This window comes from Anguilla rostrata, chromosome 6 (genome assembly GCF_018555375.3).
Source record: "Anguilla rostrata isolate EN2019 chromosome 6, ASM1855537v3, whole genome shotgun sequence".
Classification (NCBI taxonomy): Eukaryota; Metazoa; Chordata; class Actinopteri; order Anguilliformes; family Anguillidae; genus Anguilla; species Anguilla rostrata.
This window is the reverse complement of record NC_057938.1, coordinates 51,147,977-51,175,688: the sequence shown is the minus strand read 5'-3', so window position 1 is coordinate 51,175,688 and position 27,712 is coordinate 51,147,977. Positions and strand designations below refer to the sequence as shown.

At 45.7% G+C, this 27,712-nt stretch overlaps 1 protein-coding gene and 1 long non-coding RNA gene across 3 annotated transcripts; one reads left to right on the top strand and one right to left on the bottom strand.

Annotated features, from left to right (window-relative positions):
• Positions 1-92: 92 nt before the first annotated feature.
• On the top strand, positions 93-9,443 carry ddx1 (DEAD (Asp-Glu-Ala-Asp) box helicase 1). The gene is made up of 26 exons (XM_064340411.1): positions 93-231; positions 498-549; positions 796-859; positions 967-996; positions 1,454-1,550; positions 1,658-1,705; positions 2,107-2,190; positions 2,525-2,608; positions 2,727-2,803; positions 3,026-3,098; positions 3,207-3,283; positions 3,554-3,668; positions 3,800-3,938; positions 4,068-4,128; positions 4,366-4,464; positions 4,569-4,658; positions 4,814-5,002; positions 5,759-5,810; positions 5,971-6,117; positions 6,512-6,603; positions 6,719-6,791; positions 6,895-6,967; positions 7,142-7,184; positions 7,506-7,601; positions 8,286-8,406; positions 9,087-9,443. The coding sequence occupies exons 1-26, from the start codon at positions 216-218 to the stop codon at positions 9,215-9,217; spliced, it is 2,223 nt and encodes a 740-aa protein (XP_064196481.1). The 5' UTR covers positions 93-215; the 3' UTR covers positions 9,218-9,443.
• LOC135257568 (uncharacterized) lies at positions 5,002-26,131 on the bottom strand. Of its 2 annotated transcripts, none has more exons than XR_010330674.1 (3): positions 26,052-26,131; positions 17,145-18,364; positions 5,002-5,295 (listed from the first exon to the last, which is right to left on the bottom strand). It is a non-coding gene; the product is annotated as an uncharacterized LOC135257568 (long non-coding RNA). The 2 variants fall into 2 exon arrangements; XR_010330673.1 differs by lacking the exon at positions 26,052-26,131 and adding an exon at positions 21,776-22,049.
• Between the last annotated feature and the right edge of the window lie 1,581 nt (positions 26,132-27,712).

The following is a 27,712-nucleotide window of genomic DNA, read 5'->3' as shown; positions in this document are numbered from 1 at the left end:
ATACATCAGATAAATGCTAAGTGATTGATTACACCCTAAAACAAATCATGTCCGCTAGTTATATTAATGAAACATTTTTGTTTTATCGAAAGGAACGGAACTGAATACTGCAGGAAACTGCACTCACTCCGACGCTAATAAAGTGTCGCACTCTGTCATAGAAATCAGTACACGTTACATCCGGTATATTTCTTCGTCGGTGGCAGACTGCAGATATGGCAGCCTTTTCTGGTAAGATATGACGACTTGAAATATAACATACTCATATATGGCACTCAGTTATTGGTGTATTTCAATGTATAGCTACTGTACATTGCCTGATAGTATGTATTTATGAAATACCTCATATTGGCTAGGTAATGTTACGGATCATACTGAATCAGTCCGCTGGCGTAGGTATTTTAGTCCATGACAATTCATGTATTGTTCTGACTTGGCCAACTCCTTGTGACATTGCGTTTTCTCTTGGACTTTCTAATCTGTTCTTCTTTCTCCAGAAATGGGTGTGATGCCTGAGATTGGTCAGGCGGCGGAGGAAATGGACTGGCTGTAAGTAACCTCCAGTGCCTTATGCTTGCAGGAGAGAATTCAGTGCACATTTGCCCTGACAGGGGCCCTCTGACTAATTACCGTTTTTAATATTAAACAGTAGCTGTGTGGCTTAGCAGCTTTTTTGATCGTTTGTTACTGAACATACAACATGCCCGAATAACTTGTCAAATCGCGGCAGTGAAGGGGTGAACGAAATATTTTGAAATATGAATTTAGTTTCGTTCTTTGCCGCTGCTCTTGCAGACTTCCAACAGACATTCAGGCTGAGTCCATTCCTTTAATTCTTGGAGGAGGAGATGTGCTCATGGTGAGTTTCTGAAAATAAATCAACTCAAGATTTTTTTATTTTATTAAACAAGAAAATTAGTCTTCTAACTAGGACAAATGTTTCTGACATGTTTGTGTTTGACACAGGCTGCAGAGACCGGTAGTGGGAAGACTGGGGTAAAGTAAAGCTTTATTTTATTTCTTATAAGTTTTGTGTTTCTCAGAAAAGAAATTGTAAATAATACTTAACATATCTTTAAGCTTTTGATAATGATCAATGTAACTGCTGTAGAACTGCAGTTTCTGGGGGGTTAACTACCACATTCAGCATAAAATAAGTCTCACTAAATCACTGCTGCCCCTTGCACATGGAAATAAATGGACATAGATTACATTACTCAGCATTACTGATTACTCTGTAAGAGTCTCATATCCACAATCACAGGAATTGCTGGATATTTACCAAAGCAAGTTTGATGGAAAGCCTAGCTCATGTACACTAAGCGTAGCTGCTCCCCACTGTGGCTTGAACGTGCGACTTCCTGGTCCCATGCCCAGTTCTCTAACAACTGCAATACAGTCAAATTATAATGCAAAACTGCAATATGTTTTTTGCTGCACTGTCTCTTTGAAGGCCTTCAGCATTCCAGTCATTCAGATCGTGTATGAAACACTGAAGGACCAGCAGGAGGGGAAGAAGGGGAGAGCTTCGGTCAAGACGGGCGGTGCAGGTGCAGTGCTGTGTTTTTAAAAAAAAAAAACTTTCACTTCCACTGCCAGTACACTTGAGAGATTAACGATTTTTCATTTATTTATTCATTTTATTTTTATTTTTCAGTGATGAACAAATGGCAGATGAACCCATACGACAGAAGCATGGCTTTTGGTATGTACATAAAACGCACTCATTCATGTTCATTGCTATTGACATTTTTTAAATGGCTATTTGCTTCCATAAGAAGTGTAACTGCTGAATCCACAACTGAATACTGGTTTTCTTTTTGCCGTTTTATTTTTTTCTCATTGAGGGCGTGCAGGATTCCTTTGTCATTACAGACTTCAAAAGCCACACCCATGTGACAAAATAGTATGCTGAAGTATACCTAAAGTTTTATACATAAGAAAATTTGAAGTATAAGTAAAGTTTGTATCAAGTATGCTCGTATGCTGTTTTTTCACATGGGAAAGCTCACCTTGCATATCCATAATAAAGACAGTTGCGTGGTAGCTAGTTTTATTAGAGTGCTGATTGGCTCGTCTCTTGTTCCGTGACTGCTTCTTCCACAGCGATTGGTCCAGATGGAATGTGCTGCCAAAGCAGAGAGTTCAAGGAGTGGCACGGGTGTCGCTCCACAAAAGCAGTGACAAAGGGTGAGCTGCCCCGGTCTCCGTATGTCAACAGCAGTGGTGCTAACGTCACTTCCTGTCCTCCCATGGTTGTAGTTTCATTGCTCTTGAAGGCCCCGTTTACATAGTTTTCTCCAAAACATGATAAAAGACATAAACTCAGTATGTTTGTGTTTCAATGGAGCCAAAAAGAAGCATTAGGTGGCTCATCCTGTTGAGGCCATCAAATCCAGACCATGTCATTGCCAATGTCAGCAGCCAAGAAGGGTGATGCACACATATCAGAACAAACACTGAAATCCACCCTCATGTTAAAAGCAGTAATTACATTGTTGAGTTGCTCTGTTCTTCTGCCCAGGGAAGTACTACTATGAAGTATCTTGCCACGACCAAGGCCTGTGTCGAGTGGGGTGGTCCACAGCCAAAGCTGCCCTGGATTTAGGCAAGTTCCTCAAAGTGCCAGTGCACTGCACCACACTTGGAGATCACATTCCTCTCTATATTGGTCTGAAAATGCACACCTAATGTATTTATTTATTTATTTATTTTTATATCATCAGGCACGGATAAATACGGATTTGGATTTGGAGGAACGGGGAAGAAGTCTCACAACAAGCAGTTTGACAGTTACGGAGAGGTAACTGTTTAACCCTTTTTCGGTGTGAGATCACGGATATGTGATTGGAGTGTTCTTACCTGAACATTCTAATGCTGATGTAACAATCAATGCTGGTAATTAAAAGTAATGTAGTTGTAGAACACTGAAAATACATTCCAGAAAGCCTACACTACAAAGGGTTCAAATTAATATGTTTTAAATATTTAAGTGTTGTGTGTCAATAATCTTTGTTTCCTTCAGGAATTTACCATGCATGACACCATAGGATGCTACCTGGACTTGGATAATGGTCATTTGTTATTTTCCAAAAATGGTATGGACACTTATGGCATCTTTAATAAATGTCAATCAAATCTTAACCTCTGTGTGTATGATGTGTGCAAACCACATAACTGGAATAAATGTATAAATTCTTTTTCAGGGAAGGAGTTGGGTTTGGCTTTTGAGATCCCAGCGCATTTAAAAAATGAGCCATTCTACACTGCTTGTGTCTTAAAGGTAAAAAAAAAAATTAATTAATTAAATACTCCTTAACCCAGGGGTGCACAACCCTGTTCCTGGTGATCTACTGTCCCGTAGGTTTTCATTTCAACCCTAATTTTGCACACCTGATTCTACTAATTAGCTGTTGAATGAAGTGCGCTTTGTTAGGGTTGGAGTGAAAACCTACAGGAACAGGGTTTGGCTGCGTTGCCTGAACCATGTGTGTGAGATACGTATTTATTATCTCAAATCTGTTTGTAATGCCACTCCTTCTTCTTGTTCCAGAATGCCGAGCTGAAGTTTAATTTCGGCGAAGAAGACTTCAAATTCACCCCCAAAGAAGGCTTCATGGCTCTGTGCCAAGCTCCAGAGAAGTATAGCGTGAAGTCGACTCAGTCAGGTGATGCACCTGTTCGTTCTGTATACTTAAAAATGGAAAACCGCGTCTTCCCTGGTGTTCGTTAAACAAATAGTTTAAACCCACATAAGACTGATGCTTGTGTGTTGTTGTTGTTGTTGTTGTTACTGTAGGAAGTGCCCAGGTGAGTCAGGTGAAGAACATGTCCAACGCGCCGAAGGCCCTCATCGTGGAACCATCGAAAGAGCTGGCCGAGCAGACGCTCCACGTCGTCAACCAGTTCAAGAAATACGTGGATAATCCTCACCTGAGGTGAGAGGGGCTGTGCAAGCGAGCGGGAAAGATTTGCGACCCGTTAACTTTTTTTTACGACGGTGATGTATTACGCTGCCTTCTGCCCGTGGATGTAGAAAGGCACGCCGTGACCAAACTGTCTTTTAGGGACCTGTTAATCATCGGAGGCGTGGCCGCCAAAGAACAGCTCTCCGTCCTGGAACAAGGGGTTTGTCGCTATCATTCATGTTTTTTTTTCTTCTACGCTATGCTTTATGACATTGGTCTTGCGACTTGCGCATTTTGTCTGTCTCGGATGAATAATTCCGCTAAATACATTTTTAATGAACACATTAAATACATTTTTAATGTCAGGGCAAACTGGTAGGAATATCCTCCCAGAGCGTACAAAGTCCGGCCTGTTTTAACAGCAGAGTTGATGTTCACGACTTGTCACCCCCGTCAGGTCGACATAGTTGTTGGAACGCCCGGTCGACTGGATGACCTCATCTCGACCGGAAAGCTGAACCTCTCTCAAGTGCGGTTCCTGGTTCTGGATGAATGCGTATGTGAAACGCCTGGTCAAATTCCTTTGCTCTATAGTGGGATGGGGTACCTCTCAGGACAGGGGAGAAATTAATACGTTTTCTTTCCGCCTTCCCATGGTAGGATGGGCTCCTCTCAGCAGGATATACTGATTTCATCATGAGAATCTACAACCAGATTCCCCAGATTACATCTGATGGAAAGAGATTACAGGTGAAAACCCTCCTCCTTCAATCTAATTTTTGTTTTCCTTAAATTAATATAATTTACACACAAACACACACACACAGTAGCTCACCGTTTCATTTCCACATTCTAGCAAAGCTTATATCAGGAGTGCCTTCACCGATTGGTCGATTTGTTGCTAGGTGATCGTGTGCTCGGCGACGCTGCACTCCTTCGACGTGAAGAAGCTGTCGGAGAAGATCATGCACTTCCCCACCTGGGTGGACCTGAAGGGGGAGGACTCCGTGCCGGAGACGGTCCACCACGTGGTGGTGCCCGTCAACCCCAAAACCGACCGGCTGTGGGAGAAGCTCGGCAAGAACCACATCCAGGTAGCTAACGACGGCGTTAGCGGTGTCGAAACGCGACTGCCCTGTTCAGCAGTGACGCGCTTGGAATTAAACTTGCAGTTCTTGTGTGAATAGTGAGGACCTGGTACTTACCCGTGACCATAGCGTGGTGCGAACGGGTCAAACGCGGGTCGAACCCGTGTTCGGTATCCCACATCAACCCCCCTGGCCAGGTTTGGTGTGTGAAAGAGGTGGAAGCTTCCTACTGGACTCTGTACCTCTCTGAGTCCAGGCTTGCCATCGATGGTGCTGATCTTCAGGAAGATTAGGCGGATCTACAAGAGTAAATCATAACATAAAAAATAATGATGAATACAGGCCATTCAGCCCAACATTGCTCGCAATTTTCCTACCACTAAAGTGTACGTAGTGCTTGATTTACCTACAAACTAGATTGTATCTAGCACCGTATCAAGCCTGGTCTTGAAAACCCCCTGAGTTTCTGCCTGTACTACATGACCTGGTAAACTGGGACACACACGAATGGTTTGCTGTCATATTCGGGTAGCCATTACATTTGTGAGCATGCAGAGTTGTCCAGGTTTTAACGGCCGGAAGCACGCGGTCTTTGAAGTAGTGTTTCCCCGTAATGATGGACAGTCGTGTTCTTGCCCTTTTTGGAACTCTTGTCACCTCGGCACTCGCGTTTGCCGTTTCCTGTGCTCGGGTACGAGAATAGCGTTCGGGTCGTCTTGAGAAGCCGCCAGGCTTGTGTGATGCCGATTTCCTGTTTTCCAGACGGACGAAGTGCACGCTAAGGACAACACGAGGCCCGGCACCAACACACCAGGTTGGTTGTGAATTCAGCGTCGAAAAGCGACGGTTAAATAAAGATCCCCCGTTCATTTTAGGAATTCCTTCCGCTCATTGTGAGGTGAAACAATTTGAGACCGTGCGAAGATGTCATCGAGACAAATAACCGAAAAAAACGTGTGTGTCGGTGTTTCCAGAAATGTGGTCTGAGGCCATTAAAATCCTGAAGGGGGAGTACGTCGTCAGAGCCGTCAAAGAGCACAAGATGGATCAGGCCATCATCTTCTGCAGGACCAAAATAGACTGCGACAACATGGAGCAGCACTTCATCAAGCAGGGTGGAGGTGAGGACGGGGGATTGTTATTTGCATCCTATCTAGAACGGCGCGTGTGCCAAAAGCTAACTTTTTTTTTTTTTGTTGACGAGCACTTCAAACATATTACACATACAGCTAATCACAATGAGACTTTTGGGTATTTTGCAAGTAGAAGATTGTCAATTTAACAATGTGCCAACTAAAGGTATCTAAATTAATTTGCGTTACACACACACACACACACCTGCGTGGCTGTAGTTTCAGTCGACTGAATTTCAAGTTTGAGTGAATAGCTGAGGTGAGCTTCCTCACTTGGTTCTACGCCGCTTCGAGACCCTGAAAGGCGATATACGAATGCAGTTCATTATTGCGATTGTTGTGAATATTGTTATTATTATTATTGTTAATATTATTATTTCAGGACCGGACAGGAAAGGACACCAGTTATCCTGCGTCTGTCTCCATGGAGACAGGAAACCCCAGGAGCGCAAGCAGAACCTGGAGCGGTTCAAGGTTAGCGCTAACGCTACGCCGCGCGTACGGACGTCTAGTCGCTCGCTGACCTTTTTACGCGATTAGCGGTCCGCCGTTCGACCTCACGGCGCCTTTTTCCCGACTGTCGTTTCAGAGACAGGAAGTGAAGTTCTTGATCTGCACCGACGTGGCGGCGCGAGGGATCGATATCCGCGGCGTTCCGTACGGTAAGAACGCCGGCGTCCGGGCTTGCGTGCTAGTTTCGTGTAAGACAGAAAATTCCACTACTTTTGGGAAATTCCACTGATGGGAAATTCCACTGCTTTTCAGTGATCAACGTCACTCTGCCGGATGAGAAGCAGAACTACGTTCACCGTATCGGAAGGGTGGGGAGAGCTGAAAGGTGTGCCATTGCTACATCATAATCATAATCATAATCAGAACGAACATTCATATGCATTTCATCTCTAGCACTTTTCTCAAATTCTATGCACAGTGTAAAAAGTATGTGTAATGCAGTTGAATTTAATGTCTTTTTTTATTTCCCAAAATGATTGTTGTAATTTTAATATTTCAGGATGGGTTTGGCCATATCGATGGTGGCTATGGAGAAGGAGAAGGTAAAACCTCAATCAAAACTCATAACCTGCCTTGCGTTTGTGTATTCAGGCATGTTCTGCACGGTTTGTTTGGCTTGTCGGCTTTTTAAAGTCTGAATGGTTCAAAATCCTACATCAGTCACACATGGAGGTGCGGGTGGTCTGAAGCTTTAGTTAATCATTCCACCACTTGGAATCTTTGAGGATACAAAGTGAGTTTTTTTTTTTCACTTTTGTGACGCAGTGAAGGTATTATTTTAGTGCGCTACTTTAGCGGTAGCATGCCAGATTGTCGCTTGTGAGAATGTGAGGTCGTGACCTTATCCCCCATCTTGTGCACAGGTGTGGTACCATGTGTGTGCCAGCAGGGGGAAGGGCTGCACCAAGACCTGGCTGAAGGAGGATGGAGGATGCACCATATGGTACAATGAGAAAGAGGTGAGGCCTGACTCCTGCACGTAACTGTCGCCATGGAGACCGCATCAGCACCACTTAAATTCAATTCAGTTTTATTCTGAACATAAAGCACACAGTAAAACATCCAGCATTAATTTAACTCTAACAGAGTACATGTGAGTCCAGTAGGGACCATGTGTACTCTGTAAGAGTTGATTTAACACTGAACATTTTACTCTGAAGATCTGCCCTTTTTTGGGTCTTCTGCACAGTGCTCCTGTGCTTTAAAAATAGCCTGGAAAAACAACTATATTGAGTCGTGCAACAGTCAAGATGCACAGCAGTGTGTGTGTGTTAAATTTAGTGTTAAATCAGCTCTATTTCTATCATTTCTTACCTTTTAGAGAGACTGCAAATCTCCACTGGGGACCAAATGTATTCTATCAGAGTGGATTTCACGCTGAGCGTTTTTTTTACCAACAATGCTTCTGCATTTATTATTTTATTTATGCTAACATGTGGCATAGCAGCGGTCAGGACCAATCCTGATCAAAGACTACGAGTCCCACAGCCCCGGGGGCTTCCTGTAAACCCACAGCCCAATTAAAGCCCTCGTATACCGGTCTGAGCGGAGTAACCCGATCCCAGTAAAAAATACACTGCAGCAGTGTGGAGGTTTGATGAGGTTCCGCCCCCCCTGACCCCCTCCCCCCCTCCCCCCCTCAGCTCCTGTCCGAAATCGAGGAGCACCTGAAGTGCACCATCACCCAGTGCGAGCCGGACATCAAAGTGCCCGTGGACGAATTCGACGGGAAGGTGACCTACGGCCAGAGGAGGGCCACCGGAGGTCGGTCTGCGTTCCGCCCCGTCCCGTCCCAATTATGCCGAAATGGGAGAGCACTGATTGGCTGCTTTAATGTTCGCTGAATGTTAATACTAAATCTGATTAGGAGTGTTTCTCATTACACTGTTCACATAATGTAGAATATGTGGAGGCAAAGTAGATGGAATTGCAGTATAATTGTTAGAGAACAGGGCTTGCAATTCAGAGGTTGCGGGTTTGATTCCCATTTGGAGAACTGCCATAGTACCCTTGAGGGAGGTACTTAGCCTGCATTGCCTTTACTAAGTATCCAGCTGTATAAATGCATATGTAAAAATGTATTCTGAGTGAGTAACTTCGTATAACAGTGGCTGCTGAATGCTGAAATTTAAATGTAATGTAACGTGTCATACAGAAATCTTCCATTCACACAGTGCGTCAGTAGCGGAATGTTCTGGAACAGGGGTGTCCAATCGTATCCGAAAAGGGCTGATGTGGGTGCAGGTTTTTGTTTTAGCCCAGTCTCCTGATTCAACTATTTCATGAATCGTGGTCTTCAATCAGGACCTTGATAAGTGGCATCAGGTGTCTCAGTGCTGGGCTAAAACAAAAACCTGCAGCCACTCCGGCCCTTTTTCGGATATGATTGAACCACCCCTGTTCTGGACCCTGTGGTTCTGACGCATGTTCTCTACCTGTCGCAGGTGGGATGTATAAGGGTCACGTGGACGTGCTGGCCCCCACGGTCCAGGAGCTGGCCAGTCTGGAAAAGGAGGCCCAAACATCCTTCCTGCATCTGGGCTACCTACCCAATCAGCTGTTCAGAGCTTTCTAGAAGGAGTCACTGCCAGGAAACTAGCACTACAGAATAGCTACATTACAAATCTACAGAAGTTTGTTTTATTTGCAGCTTAGCTGAAACTCTTTATTTCGACACAATTAAGTGGAATTAAAAAAATTGGCATTTAAAAATATGCTTTCATCTGTAAACAAACAGTGTAATATGGGTTATGTTCTATGAGGCAAGTTACTTTGAAATAAAGTGCAATTAGCAAAAGCAATTCACGTGCAGATTTGATTTCTTGGATTACATTTGTCTAACGTGAGGCCACTTCCGACAACATCAAAGTGAAAATGGCTGAAGAACAGTAATTAAGCACAGAAGCCCGTGCAAGTTTATCTCCTGTCTCTTGGTTGCAGTTCCCTTTACCGCCCCTAGATGTCGCATTTGTACCATGTTTTGGGAACGCAGAACTTGTTCTGTCAGCCACACTGGAGGTCTTTGGATCACTGAAAAGGCAGTAATGCTGCAAGCCGGAAGCTGAGCATTCGCAAGTGTACAACATGTTGAAATATGCATAAAATATGCATTTTTGGGGGGCGGGGGGGGGGGGAAATGCATATTTTTCCGTTGCCCTTTTCAATGAATTCAAGGAACCAAGCCTGACTGGAACTTAACAAAAAAATGAATACCCTCTTTAAGAAAAGTCGTTTTTCAGATCGTGGTCAGGAAGTGTTGGCACTTCCACCAAACATTCCTACAAGCGATGATTTATTCCCCTGTTGGGCAGCACACCCTGTTGTGTGTGCGTATGTGCGCGCGTGTGTGCGTGTGTGTGTGTACATGCCTGCAGTAACCAAGCAACATTATTATTTGCCTTTCAGGCACTCTTACCACAGGCGGTGTGCATAGCTTTCATTTGTCTCAGCTGCTGCTGAATAATGACTGAGTGAGCCCTCATAAACTAACTTGTTCAACCCCCCCACCCCCAGGAATCAATCCTATAGCCATCTGGTTATGAACCCGATTACTGTAACCCCTGATGACACACACACCCCATTACCACCCACAGCAGTGGTTCCCATCCCTGTTCCTGGAGATCTACCCTCCTGTAGGTCTTCGTTAACAACCCTAATTTGGCACACCGGGTTCTACCGATTAGCAGCTCGGCGAGATCTCTCGCTGTGAAACGAGGTGCGTTTATTAGCGCTGGAGCAGAAAACCTCCCGGACGGCAGATCTCCGGGAACGCGGGTTGGGCAGCCCTGACCTACAGGGTCTCTCAGCGTTAACATAAGAGCCCGGGCTGATTGAGCCAATCGCGTGACAGGAGCTGCAGACTTCTCACGGTCGCGCTCGGTCCTGTGCGTTCTCGAGGACGAATCCGAGCGGTTACTCGCGTCCTGTCGCGTCGCACGTCGCCCCCAAATTGCCGCTGCCCCCCCGACAACGGTTTAGAAAACGAACGCTTGACGACGCTGCCTCTGCAGCGGCCGATTCGGGCTACTTTAGCTGTCAGCAGCGCAGCGCTCATAAAAGAGGCAAACTACCATCTAATGTCCAGAGTAATAGCAGTGTGTTCAGCACTCTAATTACTCATATTAAAGGATGCACATGGAAAGGCCCATTAAAGCCCAAGGCCTTTAATTCAGGTCTGCAGCAGCCAATTACCAGAAACATAAAGGACCACACATCGGCCTGTACCAGCTTTCCTTATTACTTGCATTTGTATTTGTGTTTGCAATAGGGTTTATTCAGTCACAATAAAAACTGTAGTTTGTAGATGAACTTTAGTTATCAGATCTGTCAGACTGTGATATTTGTAAAAATATTAATGGCCACATTCAAGGTCCCCTGTAGGTTTTTTAAAATAAGTTTTCCCTTCTGTTTAAAACAACAAATTGTCCCCTTTTATTTAATTAATTTATCTAGTTGTCTCGTCATCACCTGGGTAGCACTTATTTTTCTCCCCCCCCACCCGCCCCCTCTCTCTTCTTTGCCCTCAATTTCTCGTGCCTTCTCTACTGAAACTTACCACCTACCCCCCCACCAGCCCCTCTCTCTCTTTGCCCCTCAGTTCTCGTGGCCGTCTCACTGTAAACTTTACACAACGCGTACTACCCCCCCCCCCGGGCTCCTGCCAGCTCCTGACCACGCGTCTTTGCTTACTGGTGCCTTCTCATAACGGGCCGTTTGAAGAAGAACGAATCATTTCCACATGCCTGGAGTCAGCGTTTTTTAACGCAGCTTGGGTACCACGCACCGACGACGATGGCGGCAACGACGTCCACGTGCACTTCCCGCGGACCAATTGATTCCTGCCTCCATGGCTTTCAGCCGCTTGTCGAAAGAGAATACCGCTTCACGTCGTCACGACGCATTTTGTAGCGACTGCGGTCGCAGGTACCAGCACTGGCCTGCGTGTGGCGCTGTCACGGTGCGACGGAAACGTTTCGACCGAAGGCCACTTCCTGTCTACGGGAACGGCAGCGTAAACTCCAGAGGAAATGGATGCACGAGATTTATCCACGAGGGATTGCGTGCCGTCGATATGACCGCACAGGAGCCAGACGGGGATCACGGGAAGGTACTGTACTCAAACGAGCCCCGTGGGGGTGTTGTGAGCGCACCTGGTTTACAGTAACGCTCCTGGAACACACCTGTGTGATGAAAGCGTATGGGCCAGCATACCTGTACCGTGCTGTCAGGTGATTCATAAAACCGTTCAGCTGAAAGCCAGTGAAAGTGTTCCTTTCATTTTTTCTTCAATGATCCATTTATTTTTTTTCTGAAGAGATAAAGCAAAGCAATGAAATAATACATTACTAATATCTTACTGAATGCCCGAGGTTGCTATGGCAGCTCTATGATGTGCATTCACGCCCCATTCAACAGCTATAATCTGTCGGCATGCGAATTAAATAATTATATACTTATGAAAAGTTAAGAGAAAATTTGACCTCCAGTTAGTTTTTTCATTAAGAGAGTGCATTCCCTCTCTCTCTCTCTTCTTTTTTTTTGGAGGAACACATGCGATATGTCGGAGGAGCAGGAAGTCGGCGAGGTCAAGAGAAAAGGTGGAATTTACTTCTTGATAGGAGTCATCAACAGAAAGGCCTGCCTGTTCCAGATGGTCCGCCTTACATTGTTTCCCAAATTACCTCTCTGAAACTCTATCGGACTCATTCATGGTCACTGTGGCATTAGCATATGCTGGTAAAGCTATCCTAATCCCATCTCTCTAAACAGCTCTCCATGGTGGTCTGTCAGGGGCTGAGAGGAAAGGAAGGCAGCCAGGAATTTAGTGAATGAATGTGTCTCTCTCTCTCTCTCCTCTCTTTCTCACTCTCTCATCTGTCTCTCTCTCTCTCTCTCCCCCCTCCTCTCTTTCTCGCTCTCATGTCTCTCACCCTCTCCTCTCTTTCTCTCTCTCTCTCGGATGGCTGCAGATACATTAAGTGAGAATGAAGAGTGTTGAAGAGGACAGAGTGTTGAGGAGTGTAGAGTGTTGATGAGAGTAGAGCGTTGAGGAGAGTAGAGTGTTGAGGAGGGTTGAATGTTGAGGAGTGCAGAGTGTTGAGGAAGATTGAATGTTGGCAGTGCAGAGTGTTGAGGAGAGTTGAATGTTGAGCAGTGCTTAGTGAGTGTTGAGGAGCGCAGAGTGTTTGGGAATGCAGAGTACTGAGGAGTGTTGAGGAGGGTAGAGTGTTGAGGAGGCTAGAGCGTTGAGCAGTGCTGAGTGTTGAGGAAGGTTGAGTGATGGGCCGTTGGGGTCAAACTGTGTCCAACAGAGCAGAGGAGGGGGCTGTCTGCAGGCTGTAAAAATTCCACTGTCCATGATTGAACTTTTTTTCTTTTCTTTTTTTTCTTTTGGAGATGGTGCTTCCTAAACTACATGAGGTCATGCTTAATGCAGCTCCAGGGAGGGGGATGAAGTCAACACTGGGCTACGCTGAGACCCAGGTAAATTAAGTTCTTCAGTTCTGCCATGTGTTTCCAGTGAATCCACGCAATACAATCTGGGCCCGCAGAAAAAAACCCAGTCTTTTAAAGGGGGTCACAGGAATGCCCCCACTATAAGGAGAAAGGCCCGAGCAGCTTTCAGTTCTCATTCAGATTTAATAAAGGAGACGCGCACGGTCTTCCTCATCCAGAGGGCCTCAAGCACAGGCTCCCAAACTGTGGGCTGTAACACAGCAGTCGGTCCTGAACTGAGGAACTCAGGTGGGTTGTGAGGTAGGGTTACATGTTTGGGGGGGGGGGGGGGATCATTATTACCTTATAAATTTTCAGACTTCACACCAGTCAGATGAAACGCTGCCCTTGCTTCACCGTGTTAGTGTGCTTAAAGCGTACATCGAGTTGTTTGTTTGAACACGTCTCGGGCTTTTATTTTAATAAGGGCCGATTCAGTAAAAACGCACTCCGTCATTTCAGCGGTGTCGTGTGGACCCGGCGGGCTCTGTACAGGCCGGCCCCCGAAGGTCCGCCGTTTAACAAAAGGCCGGCGCGTGATTCATCGGTTATTTTGGCGGGCGAATTATTTTGTTTTTTTGACGAGGGAGACATCCTGGATGGGGCCGGGGGGGGCCGGATGGGGCCGGGGGGGCCGGGGGGGCCCGTACAGTACCAGCATGGGATCCGCGCCGCTGAGAGTGCGGTTAGCGCCCCGATGATCCCGCGGACGGCTTTTTCGCACCGAGAGCCGAGCGGCGAGGGAGAGGAATTCCAGCGATGTGTGGGTGCCGCCGTGGCGGGGCGGGGCGGGGGTGGGGGGAAGGGGTGAAGGGGGGGGCAGCCGGGTCCCGCTTTTGTTAGCGGGACGGCATCAGAAGTGAAAATCGCCGGGTGGCGTAGGCTAGCTGTTGGAGCTCGTTCGTCAAAATATACCCCCGCGGAAGCTCGCGAACTCAATCCATCACGCCGTGCGATCGGGGGGGGGGGGGGGGAGACTGGCTGTCGGTACAGGTTTTTGGCGGAAAACCCCCCGGGGGGGTCGACGTTTTTTTTTTTTTTTTGTGAAGGCCGCCGTTTTTTTCGACGAGGTCCACGTCGCGGTTCTGCACAAAACTTTCCGTTTAGTTGATGCGGGGCCACAGGTGGTGTAAACGCGGTGTTGTGAAATTGACTCCTTTCGACATCGGATATTTTGACAGCCACTGGCTCAGTTCAGTCACACAAGGAGAAAATAAAGTGAATTTGGCATGCTGTCAGATCTCTGCTAGATTTCATCAGTGTGGCAGAGGGTTCACATGCTGGGTGGTACTGTGGTAAGGCCCACACTATCATGTTTAAATACCTTTTACAATACATTTAGTGCCCTTGAGCAAGGTACAGTATCCCACCTGAATAGCTTGAGTTGCCCTATTGTAGTCTAGTTTTGGCTTTTTGTTCTTTTTAAAGTTCGAAAGTGCAAAGAGCAAAATTCAGGATTTAGGCCTACAGGCTATCTGAGATTAAAACAGATTAAAAATAAAAGACATCTTTACACCTCTATAATCCTGAAATCCTGGCAAAGAAAGCTCCCCTGTATGACTGGAATATGTTGGTTTCTTGTCTAACAGAGGTCAGTGTGCTTTTGCGTTTTCACCGAACGCGGGTTTTGCCGAAGCTGTCACTGATTGACGGGGGAGCTCACAGGCACATCTGCTGCACTACCGAGCGCCTCTGTCCAAACTCCGGCCCGCTCATTAAAACCAAACGAAGCCAGAGGCCACTCGGAGCGCGACCGCATCGAAGCACATGTTTCTCCTCTTCCAATCATCTCCCTCCGCAGTGCGACCCGCTCCGCGCAGGAATGCCTTTCAGGAAACGTTCGCCGTCGGAGGAAGTATCGGCGAAGACGCATAACCTCTTTCCCATTATGATTTATGGGGCGCTCGGGAAGGGGGGGGGGGGGCGGAGGAGGAGGCGAATGGCGAATCGATGCGGCGCACATTTAACCAATGACGCGCCGCCCTGGGAGAGAATCGGCGGGTTGTCATCCGTGAAAACAACACAGCGCAGGGAGAGGGTTACCCCCCCCCCTTTGCCAAAATACCATGACTGGGCTATCAAGAAATAAATCTTCTAAGGACTATTTTAAAAAGACTCACTACGGGCTCCTTATTTTACAAGCGGGGAGGGAAAGAACACTGGCAATGTCTTAAAAGAGAGCATTCAAAAAAAAAAAAAGCAAAGAACAATCTTGAAAGAATTCGGGCCTGTTGCTTGGGGGCCAAGAGTGTTTCTTATTAAACTGCTGACCTTCACCCCAAAATCCCTTTGTAGCGGACCCTTTTTCGCCAAAAAAAAAAACGGCTAGCACATGATCTTTCTGATTTCACAGCACGTAAGTCCTGTGGGTCGCTCTAATTGGTAATGAGCAATCATGGCCCCCGTTGATATCTCATAAGTGGTTATGAACTTCTGATACAAATGTAATTGGGCAGTTAAAATGCAAGCCAAAAAAAACATTGATAAAGCATTTTGGTAAGCAGTAGGCAGTATATATAAAGTTTTTTTCTTTTGTACATTGCAGTAAGTTTGACACATTCCAGATTTGTTTTGCATTTCTCCAGTTAATGTAGCATCCGACCCACAGCGCTCTAGATCGAAGCAGACCTCCGGGGTGACGTTTCGATGGGAAACAGTCTCCCTTTGGCAGTTTCATCTCAAACAAATACGCATGACTGTCATGCTTCAAAGTTCTTTCATACTTTAAGTCGGTACGGAGTGAGAATTTAGGAGGACCGGATACAAGCCCAAGTGTGAGAGGAGGCTGCAAATCATTTTCAAACAGGATTTACATCAAAGCGCTGCAGGCATCTTGGCAATGCGTTTATTTATGTACGACACACTCGCACTCACACTGTATGAAGGAAAGCTGACTGGTTGACTGAAAAGCTGACACTCGAGGTATGAAAATATCTTACTTCTAACACCAGTTCCTTCTTCTTCTTCTTTTTTTTACATATCAACAAGGAAGTATGGCCCTTAACTCCATTTAAAAACTAGTAAAGTGATACCCCCCCCCAGCATACATGCCTGCAAGTTCAGGACATTTGCTTCTGTTGCTCGTGCACTGTTTTGTACCTCGTTAAGCAGAACTGCGGCAATTTATTGTCATTGTGCTACGTGAAGACATCTGAGAATGCCTGATTGCGAGCTGCAATAGCTCAGGAAGTGATGTACTGCTAGCGTGCGTGGCTACAACATGCACACCGTTTGCTGAATTAATTCTCAAAGGGAGACCTTATGCAGCCCCCTCATCTGTTGTTAATTGGGAACTCGAAGGTGCCCCAATTAGCAATAAAGCACTAGAAAGCTTCGTTGGCAGACCTGAGCTCGTATTTTCACAACTCTCAAATTTAACGAGTCACCTGTATGGATCAGTACTTTTCCTTGCTAATCATCCCATTCAAATTGATGATTTTGTCAACAAAGAAAAATACTGGTCTGTGTGCAGGCAGGTGACTCACTGTGAAAAGGCAAAGACAGTTGGTCCCTTTCCACGGCTGGCTGTTCATTTGGTGTTAACATGTCTGTTTTCATTATGAAGTACAGCCCCTAAATAGCAAGTACAACACCCCAGTGGGAAGAAAAACACCTAAACGGTGGTGAGAAAAAAACTCTCCGAATGGGAAGAAATTTCGAGAGTAACCCAGCTACAGATCTAGGATCAGTTTTTCCTTTTAGTTCATAATGGATGAGGGGAGGATATGCGCAGCGGTAACCTGACCCGAGGTCAGCACACCTACTCTGAGATGCTTTATGAACATGGACGCAGGTTTAATACTCACTCTCTAAAATCTTCTATTTCCAAACAGAACGATGCTTGCATTATGGGTAATATTATTATACTGTAATTTCCCCACCGAGGGCACGTAATTTCCTAAAATAAAGACTGAGAACGTTAGTCCAACTCACATATTTTTTATGCTCAGCTGTAAAAACTGTATTTACAAAAAATAAAAAATAAAAAACAGTGAGTGGAAACAAACCTTCAATCTTCCGTGTAAGGCAATTAATCTCCTGTCGAAGGCGATTTCCACTTTCCGGCGTTAAGGATGACAGAGAAAATGGGGGAGACCCTGTAATCTAATTTGAAATACGCTACATTTGCGAGAGACATACTTGCTCAGTCAGAACACATACTGAGATACCGAGTCCGCGGATCGGACTTCCGAAACGCCGCCGCTGTCACCCGGTGAATATTTCACAATCCCGCCCCAGCGGTGGCGAAGATAAATGCTAGCCCGGCAGCTAAACGCTGCTTCGCAACTGTGAATCATCCTGACGGCGGGAGGTTCCTTCTCCGTTCTAATAATAATGATTGACCAATGCCTGTCACTTTTTTTTTTTTTTTTTTACTATTTCGCCAGTGAGTTAAATCAACATTGCTGTAGTAATTTAAATAATGTACACGTTATTTTATCCCCTACCCAAAGAAGGGAAAGTATTAAAGTATTAGTATTAATGTATGAATGTATTTGTCAAAGTCTTTGTGACTGTACTTCTTTTTCTACCACAAGGAGGCTGGCTTCTCACCGCCGTCCAAGAGAATTGTTTAGAATAGGGACATTGTTTAACCTGCAAGCCTTGCAACACTTGTCCAATTGTTTTGCCAAATTATAAGTACTTTTGCTTATTGATTCACAGAACTCTGACCCACATAACTACGGTGCTGTTGTTTGCGTTTGTTTTAGTTACCAGAACTAGGCAATCTTGGCTGATTTGGTTCAGCTGCAGACCGTTCAGTACAGCACACCTGGACTTGTATCCAGAGCTCTTGGGTAGGTCCTATATCTCTCAGCCTTATTTTCCCTTCTATATTTATGCAATTGTTTGTTTATTTACCATATATTATTTATACACAAGTGATTTTATTTCTTTTTTTACAAGAAATGGATGGATGAATTCGCCAACCCATTTCTATTTTGCAGTAACATATATCCAGTTCTGCAGGGGACTTTCCCGACGTCTGTAATAAAGCCACACAATTATGTAATGTGTTCATTCACAGCTTCCAGACTGTTAATAACTTTTCCACCAGGGGGCGCCATCAAATGTTCTCTCTCTCTGCCTCTCTCTACCTCCCTCCCTGCCCAAGGCCACCTCTCCTTCTCCAGCTGTGTCCCTTTCCTCAGCTCTGATTGCTGTGATACTCGGGCCAGAGGAAATCCCACAGCCTTGTTCCCGCAGCAACAATGGTATAGAAGCTCTATGGAGAGAGAGAGAGAGAGAGAGAGAGAGAAACCTTCATAATATAAAAGGGGAGGTCATAAACACGTCATTTTATTAACCCTGTTTCATTTTTTTTTTTTAAAGCGGAATGCAACGGCTGGCCACATTAAATAAATCCTCGTCAGAGCGCTGGCAGGCCACTAATGAGGGGTTTTGCTTTAACTCGACACATGCAATACCCTGAAGTGTCGCTTTCAACTCCACCTTGATCCCCTGCCAAGGCTGTAGCTACACAGGATTCGGAGAGGGAAGGATGTAGCTTCGGCTTTTCCTTAATTTACCTATTGTCTGAAGGAAAGAGCTTGAAAAGAGGACGGTAAACTTTTTATGTTTTTTTTATTTATTTTAAACTTGGGAACACGTTTAATAGCAACACATGCCGATTCTGTTATTTTATTTTTTTGCAAATATTTTAAACGATCAAAAAGCAAAACGGCTTCGAGACAAAGTCCAGACGAACTTGTGCGATACTTGTAGGATGGAAAATAGTAGCCTACTACGACGAATAGAACCTGATCAAAGAAAGAAAAGCATACTGGATGATGAAAATGTGACAAATGTTCTTACGCGTTTATTACATGGGGTGACCGAGAAACATTTTTTGTGCCTTTTACTGCACGTAAGATTCTGTTTATCAAAACTGCAACAGGGTTCAGTTTTGCCAAGTGATAGAATATCTGACTGCACATAAACATGCTTCTACATGCGCAGTCAGCCTGAGGTTACTGTAATAAGCCGCACCTGGAATAAAAACATCTGATTCTGAAGATGCCCTCAGTGTGTTTGTTCACGACACAATGACACTTAACAGTAAAACAAATGCTACTATTACTGTGTACAATATTACCACAATGTAGGTAATATACTGTACAACTATTAAAGTGTTTACTTGAAACTTATTCATCCTAGATATATCTTTTCATGTAGGTTCGGAGAATAGTCCCATGTGTTTGAAGTCCAATACATCTTTTTTTTTTTCTTTATCATCGTTGCGTGCTAGGTTTTTCAATACATCAAAGTCTCATTCAATATGACTACACAAATCCGACATTAAAAAAAATAAAATAAATAAATGAATCACGAGAAGAAGTGAATTGATCTGGGAAAATAATTAAGCACTCTCCCCCAACCACATTCCTGGAGATAAATGAATTGTTTGCACGGCATCCACACGACATTGTGCCGCGGTTTCAAAGGGACAGCATGCTTCTGCGTGTCCCTGCGCATTATTCTGTGTCTGAAACTGACCTTTAAACGCCTTCTGAACTGTGATCTTCATGGGGCTTTTCAATGCGGAGCCTTGACTGTTCAACTTTGAGAAGCCCATGCAGGCTCATTTATCTAGCCTTCAGCTAACTGCTCCCTCGCCCTGTCCTGTCCGCTATAGGCTACAGCTAAACTCGAACCCCGTGTTCCTTTTGTTTCAAAACGATACCGTAGGGCAGAATGCTGAACCTGGGTCAGTTTCGCTTTTTGGCTCGTAAGGGATAGCGACAGGGCGTGGACGAAGGGGAACCCGATTTCAGATCAAGCCCTCTCTCTTCCCCCGTGCAACACGAGGTCTGTCTTCCACCAGCGTTTCGCGATATTTGCTGTTGTCAAGAGCCGAGACGGCGAAAAAAGGACTGTTGGGCTGGACCGCAACAGCGGGGCCAGCCCTACAAACGCGAATGTCTGTGACTGAGGTGATGAAGTTACGCCATTGGTCGGCCGAGTTATGACGTTACACCATTGGTCGGCCGGATCACGTGTGTTAGGTCCAGCTGTACACTAGGTTTTTGACCTGGTCTTGTTCACGTTTGCGGCGCACGTCTCCGTAAAGTCCAAACGGATGTCGGTGCGCTGTTCTCAGGGAGGAATACACAGTAAAAGCAGTCTTCCAGCTGCGTTTACACTGCTCTGTCCTGTTCTAGAGGTCGCCATTGTATCGTCTCATTAGTATCGGGCTTAACTTGAAAAGAGTTTTTTAAAAATCTGCGGTTTGACGTTCGCTCGCGCGCCGCGGCTTTTAGCGTTCGGCGTTCTCCCCTCGTTTGAAATCGCTGCCCTCCGAGTCTCTCTCCGACTCAAGGCCGAGCCCCACAGCTGTTCTTGGGATGTTTTGTCTGGTGGGGTTGTGTCACGGGCAAACACACACCCACACACAAGCTTTTTTTCACTCACTCACTCCCTCCCTCTCTCCCTCGCTCTCACTCTACCTCTCACTCACATTTACTTTCTGTGTTGTTTAGTGTCGCGATTCACGCGACTTCACCTTTGTACTGGGCCTTTACAGAGTAAGCTTAGCCTCAAAACATCTTAGCAGAGGAATTGAAACACTATCTATAAATGACATTGAGATGTTCTTTCCCTGAATAATAAGAGTGGCACTCACACACATTGTTGGCCATTCTTGGGCAGGTGAGTTAAAGAAAGAGAATCTCATAACAGTGAAGAGGAAATCCTGTCCTGCTAAATTTGTGTGTGGGTCTCTCTCTCGACAAAAACGGCGCTGTTGCGGTATAATTAGCATCTTCGTTTGTTTGATTGCTTTTTTTAGGCTCATGTCCTCAACAGGGACTTTTCACTGGTATGATATATTTAGTCAAGCTGAATAAAATCCTGTTCAAGTCATGTTCACTGCAAGTTTAACAGACTTGGAAAATGGCCCGCACTTTAAATAATTGGGGACAAAAAAATTACCAGGCCTAAATTAGGCCTCCACCACATTAAGTATTGCAGGGAAGTTGGCCATACCATACTTTAGTTGGAAAATCATCGTCATGTTCACACTGCCAATGGCATAATTGTGTGTTTGAAAGTTCTTGGACATAAAAAGCAGTAATGTAAAGTCCATCAGTTAATATAAAGTAGTTAGTCTGTTGTTCTTCTGCTTGAATTGCACTTGCTTATTTGACGCTTTACACTTGCATTTTGAACATAAAGCTACCTGGGATATAGCCTAGGTGTGTGTCAAAGAAATATGCATGTCACTCATGCTGCTGTGACTGATCCTACTATTGTCGCCATCACCACTATATGCTAGTTATACTTAAATAGTACCAACTCACACAGCATAAAAAACATCAGGACTGCAAGTGAAAGAGCCACAGAGAGCAGTCTAATTGAAGGCCTAATCGTATGATTAGAGGCAGTTACACTCAAAAGCAAAATACCCACTATTTTCAGCTCCATTGAAAAAGTCATTAAGATTAGAAGAAAGTTTAAAAAGGCATTATTTTCGAGTGCTAATACACACTAATTTCCTGTCTTTTTGTTTTCCCCAAAACAACAAACAGTAACATACCTCTCTACTGAGGGAAATAAAAGAGAGAGAGAGAGAGAGAGAGAAAAGAAAAAACTGTTTACATTGACTGTTTTTTTTGACGTTTTTGCTAACGTTAGTCACCTTCAAGGGTGAGAGAAGCCTTCAAGATTTCAAGGCAGGAATTTGAACCGTGAACCTGCGGAAGTCTGAAAGTCCCAGCTGTGTGATACGCGTGCTTCGGTTGGCGGGCGACCCTGCTGGGCGGCGGCGAGAGAGAAGCTTCGCTTCATCATCCGCGTAACGCGTGGAGCACCAGCTGCTGTCAATCACCGGGGACCCTGCAGGTAGCTGCCAAAATAAAGGAACCTCCAACCGCAGAGTGACTCTCTGAGGGTTCTAAATGTCCCCCCCCCAAAAAGCTACCCTCTCCTTTTAGCCATAATAGCCAAAATAATGGGTGTCTGGGCTTGCTGAGCATTAACATACAAAAGCGTGAGCACATTGGGATGGTAATTGCTTAATTAACTCAGGAACTACACCTGCGTGATAGCACCTGCTTTCAATATGCATTGCATCCCTCATTTACTCTAGTGATAGTTACCAATCAAAAAAGCTTTGTTCTACACTGTGAAATGCAGCGATTGGATGAAGGAGGAGAGGCACTTGTCTCATTTATATTGTGACTTGTTCACATGACACCAAATTAAAAACGAACAAACGCGCAGAACCAGCTGACGCACGACTTTCAAGCAAATTACACGGGCGGCAAAGGACCATGGGGTAGCGCACTGCTGATTGGGTTGAACTCGGCCTGTACTCCACAAGACCTGTCCCAAGAGGCTTTGGGATTGCGATGACAAATCACTTGTTTCAATGCGCATTATCGGTGGTCCTAAAAAAAAACTCCCAGGTCCAGTCCCGGGTTTGCACAGTGGCACAGGCACTTGCCCCACAGGCACTGTCCCGTTCACCTGCAAACACACCCCCCCCCCACCCCACCCCCCCCACCCCAGTTCAATACTGGGGCTCCTGTTTCTCACAGTATCCCAGTATCGTAAGCCTGTTTGTCTGGACTGGGGAACTGGTGTCTAACGAAGGGCAGATGTGGTCCCCTAGGAGGAGCAGAGCCTTCATTAACTTCAATGGGTTTCCTAATTCGACAGCGCCCATATTTCATATACCGCCTGGGCCGGGTGGACCCCACGGGCCGGGGGGGGGCGGGGGGGGCTAACCGATACCGCCGCTGTCCGCCACTTCCGTGGGGGTCGTGGCCGGAGCGCCTGGATGGAGCGCCACCCGTCCTTTTCCCAATCGATCCTTCCGGAAGCGTGTAAAGCGCCGGAATTAACGGTTACGGTTTCAAGGAACAAGTCACGGTTTGACAGGAGCCGGAAGTTCCGATCGGTCGCGCGAACACGGAAGAGCGGAGCGGGAAACCGGAGAGAGGAGGGGACGGAATTAAGGGGGGGGGTGGTGGGGGGGCAGGGCGCGAGGCGTGGGGCGCGGGGTGAAAGAGGCAGTACTCTTGCCTATAGATTTATGGGACGCGTTCTGCGTGTCCCTGTGTGTTAAAGCGGGACCAGCTGCGTCGTCCAACAGGGCCGGCGCTCCTGTGGGTGGGGGCCAGCGTACCCCCCCCCCAAACCCGCGACTGCCCAGCATCGGCCCGCTGTCCTCCGCTGGCCTCTAGGAAGTCCGCCGCTCTCCCGTATATAAAACATTAATTGCCGCACCGAGGCTTTATTTTCAGGGGGCTCAGCAGGTATCAAGAATCTCAGAGTCTGGAGCTTTGAACTACTGAGGATACCGAAAAATGAACATGTGTTTGCAATGTCCAGCTCTGCTCCCTTTAAGAAAGGGCTGCATTATAAAGCACCGGCCATTCATAAAACACAGCTGCTCACACTTAGAAAAGAGACAACAGACAATAAGTGACAGAGGAAGGCTGCTGACATAACCTCAGTTTCCTTTTTTTTTTGGGGGGTGGGGGGTCATTAATATTGGCCATGAAAAACTAAAAGTTCACATTCCCTTGAATTTAACGTTCTGCTTTCTCAGCACTAAGTATAGAGACCCTGTTTCTAGCCCTACTGTTTGCTCACAGTTGTTTTGATCTTATCTGATATGTTGTCGTCAGATTTTGAAAGAAAAAAATATTTGATAACTTATATTTTAGGATTTAGGATTATAATTTTTCATGCTCTTAAAACTAAAATATTTACATAGCTATTGATACACACCGAGGATTGATTGATTCAGGATGCCATAGTTGCATGGAAGAAACTATGGGCCGACTGCAGTGTGCCTAGCTGTCGTTTCATCCTCAGGTTTAAACCTCTAAACCACGGAACTGCATTACAACTGGAGCAGCTAATCCCTTGGTTCACAGACTGGGATAGCCTACAGTTCCAGTTGTAATTCAGTTCTGTGGTTCAGAGGTTTCCAGCTGAGGTTTAAAGCGCAACACAGCACACCGCAGTTGACCCCAAGTGTCTCACTCAAAGCAATCTGTCCTGCTGAATCTGAAAATTGTCCCATATCAGTGTCCCTACCCCTACCTCTCTCTTGGCCACATGAGTATTCGCACTGAAGAAATCCGTCTCCAAAAATATATATAAACTGTCTTAACTGTCAAAAGAGCAACCAATGATGAGCTCACGGACCGCTGTTCCGCTGCACCATGGGAAATCTGGCTCCAATGAGAGAGCTAAGACTTTCACCTCCCCAAAATCCCCGTAAAGCCGGCAAGCTGCGTGCAGCCCAGCGTTTCGTGTCCCGGCATTAGTGCGGTTTCAGAAGCGAGGAGAACAGAGTCAAAGGAGCGAGGGGGCCTCCCGAAACAGCATCGGGTGCTCACCGACGGCCTGGCTTCTGCGACACGGCTACTTCGTAACGTGAAGACGTGCGTCAAGAAAGACGGCGAGCAGATGCGAGGAAGTTAAAATGGAGTCATCTGCTTTCTCAACCGTCACTGGTGAGACCAGAAAATTCCAGAAACCGTCAGATATTCATTTTTACTATTCTGCTTTCCGGAAATGGTTTTTGTGAAGCCATAGATTTATGCTTGTATACTCTGTAGTTTCTCTCTGCTCAAAGTAAGCATTAAAGATGATGCACAGTCAGACAAAAGTCAATAGCGACTAATGTTCTCCTGGGAGAGCCGTTGATGTTTCCTCACTTTTTCAAGGCCTTGAATATTTAAAGACAGGAAACTCAGATGAATGGTGCAACAATGCAAGCCCGTATAAATATCCACCAGAAATTACATTACATAAATGGGAAATCATTTCTTTCTCTCTCCCACCCTCCCCCTCTCTCCCACCCTCCCTATATCTCTCTCTCTCTTTCTTTCTCTTATTCTCTCACTCTCTCTCTCTCCCAGGTATTATGAGCTGTGAAATACCCACAGCTCATTTTGAATTTGAGGATTTAATGCGTCTCAATAAAACATTCAAACATAACTTAGCGGGACAGAGTGATAATTCAGATTGAGTGAGATATGATGTGGTACATTACACTGATCTTTATAACCAGCTACATTCCACTATCTTTGTGGTCTTCGAACATTCCCTCAAGCTCCACTTTCCATCCATCTTAATCAAAAAGAGAAACAAATCGTAAACATTTTAATAATCATCATCATCATCATTAGCATAATCATCTGTAATACTGCAATGAGATGACAAAGAAAAACAAAAGGGCTCGTGACTGTTTAATAAGAATACATGCAGCCATATAAAAACCGTACATGATCCTAACAATGTAAATGAATGAGATTAATATGAATGAGCTATATAACAATTTCCATAGAGCCTTCAAAGACATAATGGTTACGAGCGCATTTAAAAATTAATGATTGAAATCAGCATCTGGTCTCTAAGACACAGCTCACAGGAAATTGCATCCAAAAAAAATTCCCGATTTGACATTACGGTGATGACTACGGTTTCTGGTCCCGGGATATAAATAGTCTTAGAGTTTTGAGACAGGCTACAGGTTTCAAATGTGTTAAATAAGGTTAAAAAAAAAAACATGTCGGAAACGGCTTCCTTCACGCCCAAACAAAACGAGGACACTCAACACAAAGCGGAGGCTTCGCCACGCCGGGGAAAGGAACGGCCAGCCGCTCCCCGTTGCATCTTAAATTAAACATTTATGTCCGAGGGCTCGCGAGGCGGAAATGCGCTGCCCTTTCTCTCTCGTCTCTGGAGATACTTTTTTTTTTTTTTTTACAGCAATCTAGGATATGAGGGAGGGATGGATCCCGGACCTTTTAGTCCTGCAGACAAGACCCATCAACGTTTTCTTCCCCTTTCCTTCATCATAAATACGTGACTTGGAATGCCGTGTCAGAACAGAGGCGTTGCTAGGAAACGTGCGTGCGTGTGCATATCTTGACTTGACTGACTGTCTTTACCTGTTGCGATTGTTGTCTTGTAATAACAGCGGATGTGGGGAAAGTCCAGGGGTCAGAAAGCAAATGTTCTGCCATGTGTTTCTTCCACCCATAAAACCAGCCCAGCAAATTTCACTAATTAGTTCTACCTCCTGGCTGAAGAACTGTGGTGATTAGGAAATTAGCAAAGTGGTTGGAACAAAATACTGGGGAAGAGTTTTACTTTCTGAACCTGGATTTTACCCCTCTGAACAACAGAGGACAATGCGGGATTGCCAAGGATACCTGGTGCCTGGCCAAAAAATAAATGAAGTCACCGATGTTCAATTTTTAAACATGCCATTTGGGTTATGCTGCAATCTGTTAGCAAAATTTCCTTTCTACCTTTTCTACAACAGAAAATGACAGTGACAGCACTGAAAATGGCTTAAGGACTGATGTGTAGTAGACAAATATTATTAAATGTTCATTTAAAGGAATTCACATCGACATACACAAAATATTTTGCTTAAGTGACTTAAAAACAATTTTTTAAAGAAGAAATAAACATACAATAAATCCCTTTAAGCGTAGCGCCTATTGACTGTTTGCAACACGGACTGTTATCATATGGAAATGCTAAACCTGTATTAATGAGATTTTCCGGGGCTTTTATTTTCTCTTTAAAAAAAATGGGAAATGTGAATGAATGCTGCATGTGGACAAAAATGTTTTGTCTTTCGGGAATTTCGGGCTTCCTGGAGTGACTTCCCGCGAGGTTGTCCAGGCCCTTGAGCCGAACCGCCTCTGATCGTCTGCGGGGCGGGGGGGGTAATTGGAGGGATTTTCGGTAAAGAGCCCTGTTAAGATAATCTGCCTGCCGCTAGGCCCTCGCAGCACTAACACAAACAAACAAACAAAATACCACACGACTCCTTTGCCCCCTCTTTAGTCTCCGGGGCAACGAGATCAGGGGCCGATGGTTTTTTTGGGGGGGTTACTTGTTTTCCTTGCGGAGGGTTTTGCTGTTTATTAGTTTAATTTCTCGGTGCGGCTCTGAAGGAGGAGGGCCCCGGATCGCTTTGAAGCCCCCCTGATGAGTCCCAAAGCTGTTTGCGGCTCTCGGTCCCCCGGTCTCCTGTGTCCTTGGCCCCCGGAGGAAACTCCAGGCCACACACCAGGAAAAAAAAAAAATCGCCAGGACACGGGTCTGCCAGCTTCTCACCGCCCTCCACCAAGACTCCGCACAACAACCAGACGCTCCGCTCCGCATTCTCAACACCAGGAGAAGGCCCGTCTCCCTGTCTTTGAAGCCGACTCGTTCCTATTGGGCGCATTGTCACGAAGGGGCGGGGCCGAGGACAACCCTGCGGCGACGGTCGATCTGCACCGTGATGCGTCTTCGGGAAACGAAACATCCCGTCGCTAAGCGGAGCCTCAACCGGTATTTAAAAACGCAAAAGGAAGGCGGGAGTTGTGCATCTGGCGAGCGTGTGGAATCTGCGCTCCGGTTGTGTGTGTGTGTGTGTGGGGGGGGTGCTGTCGCCGACGGACAGGGAATACTCGGACAGATTGCCGCGCCATACGGCCGGAGGAGGGAAGACGGGAAGAAGGGGGGAAAAGCCCCCCCGCCAGGCTTAGGGCCGAGACGTTAGCAGCTCTCCCCCGAGCGGGGGGGAAAGGTATCGGCCCCCGTCCTCAGG

Bases quoted from the DNA above. Each gene is read 5' to 3' on its own strand.
- ddx1 (XM_064340411.1), top strand. The intron at 3,099-3,206 runs GTATGGACACTT...ATTCTTTTTCAG, and splicing joins TTTGTTATTTTCCAAAAATG to GGAAGGAGTTGGGTTTGGCT. The intron at 3,939-4,067 runs GTGAGAGGGGCT...ACTGTCTTTTAG, and splicing joins GTGGATAATCCTCACCTGAG to GGACCTGTTAATCATCGGAG.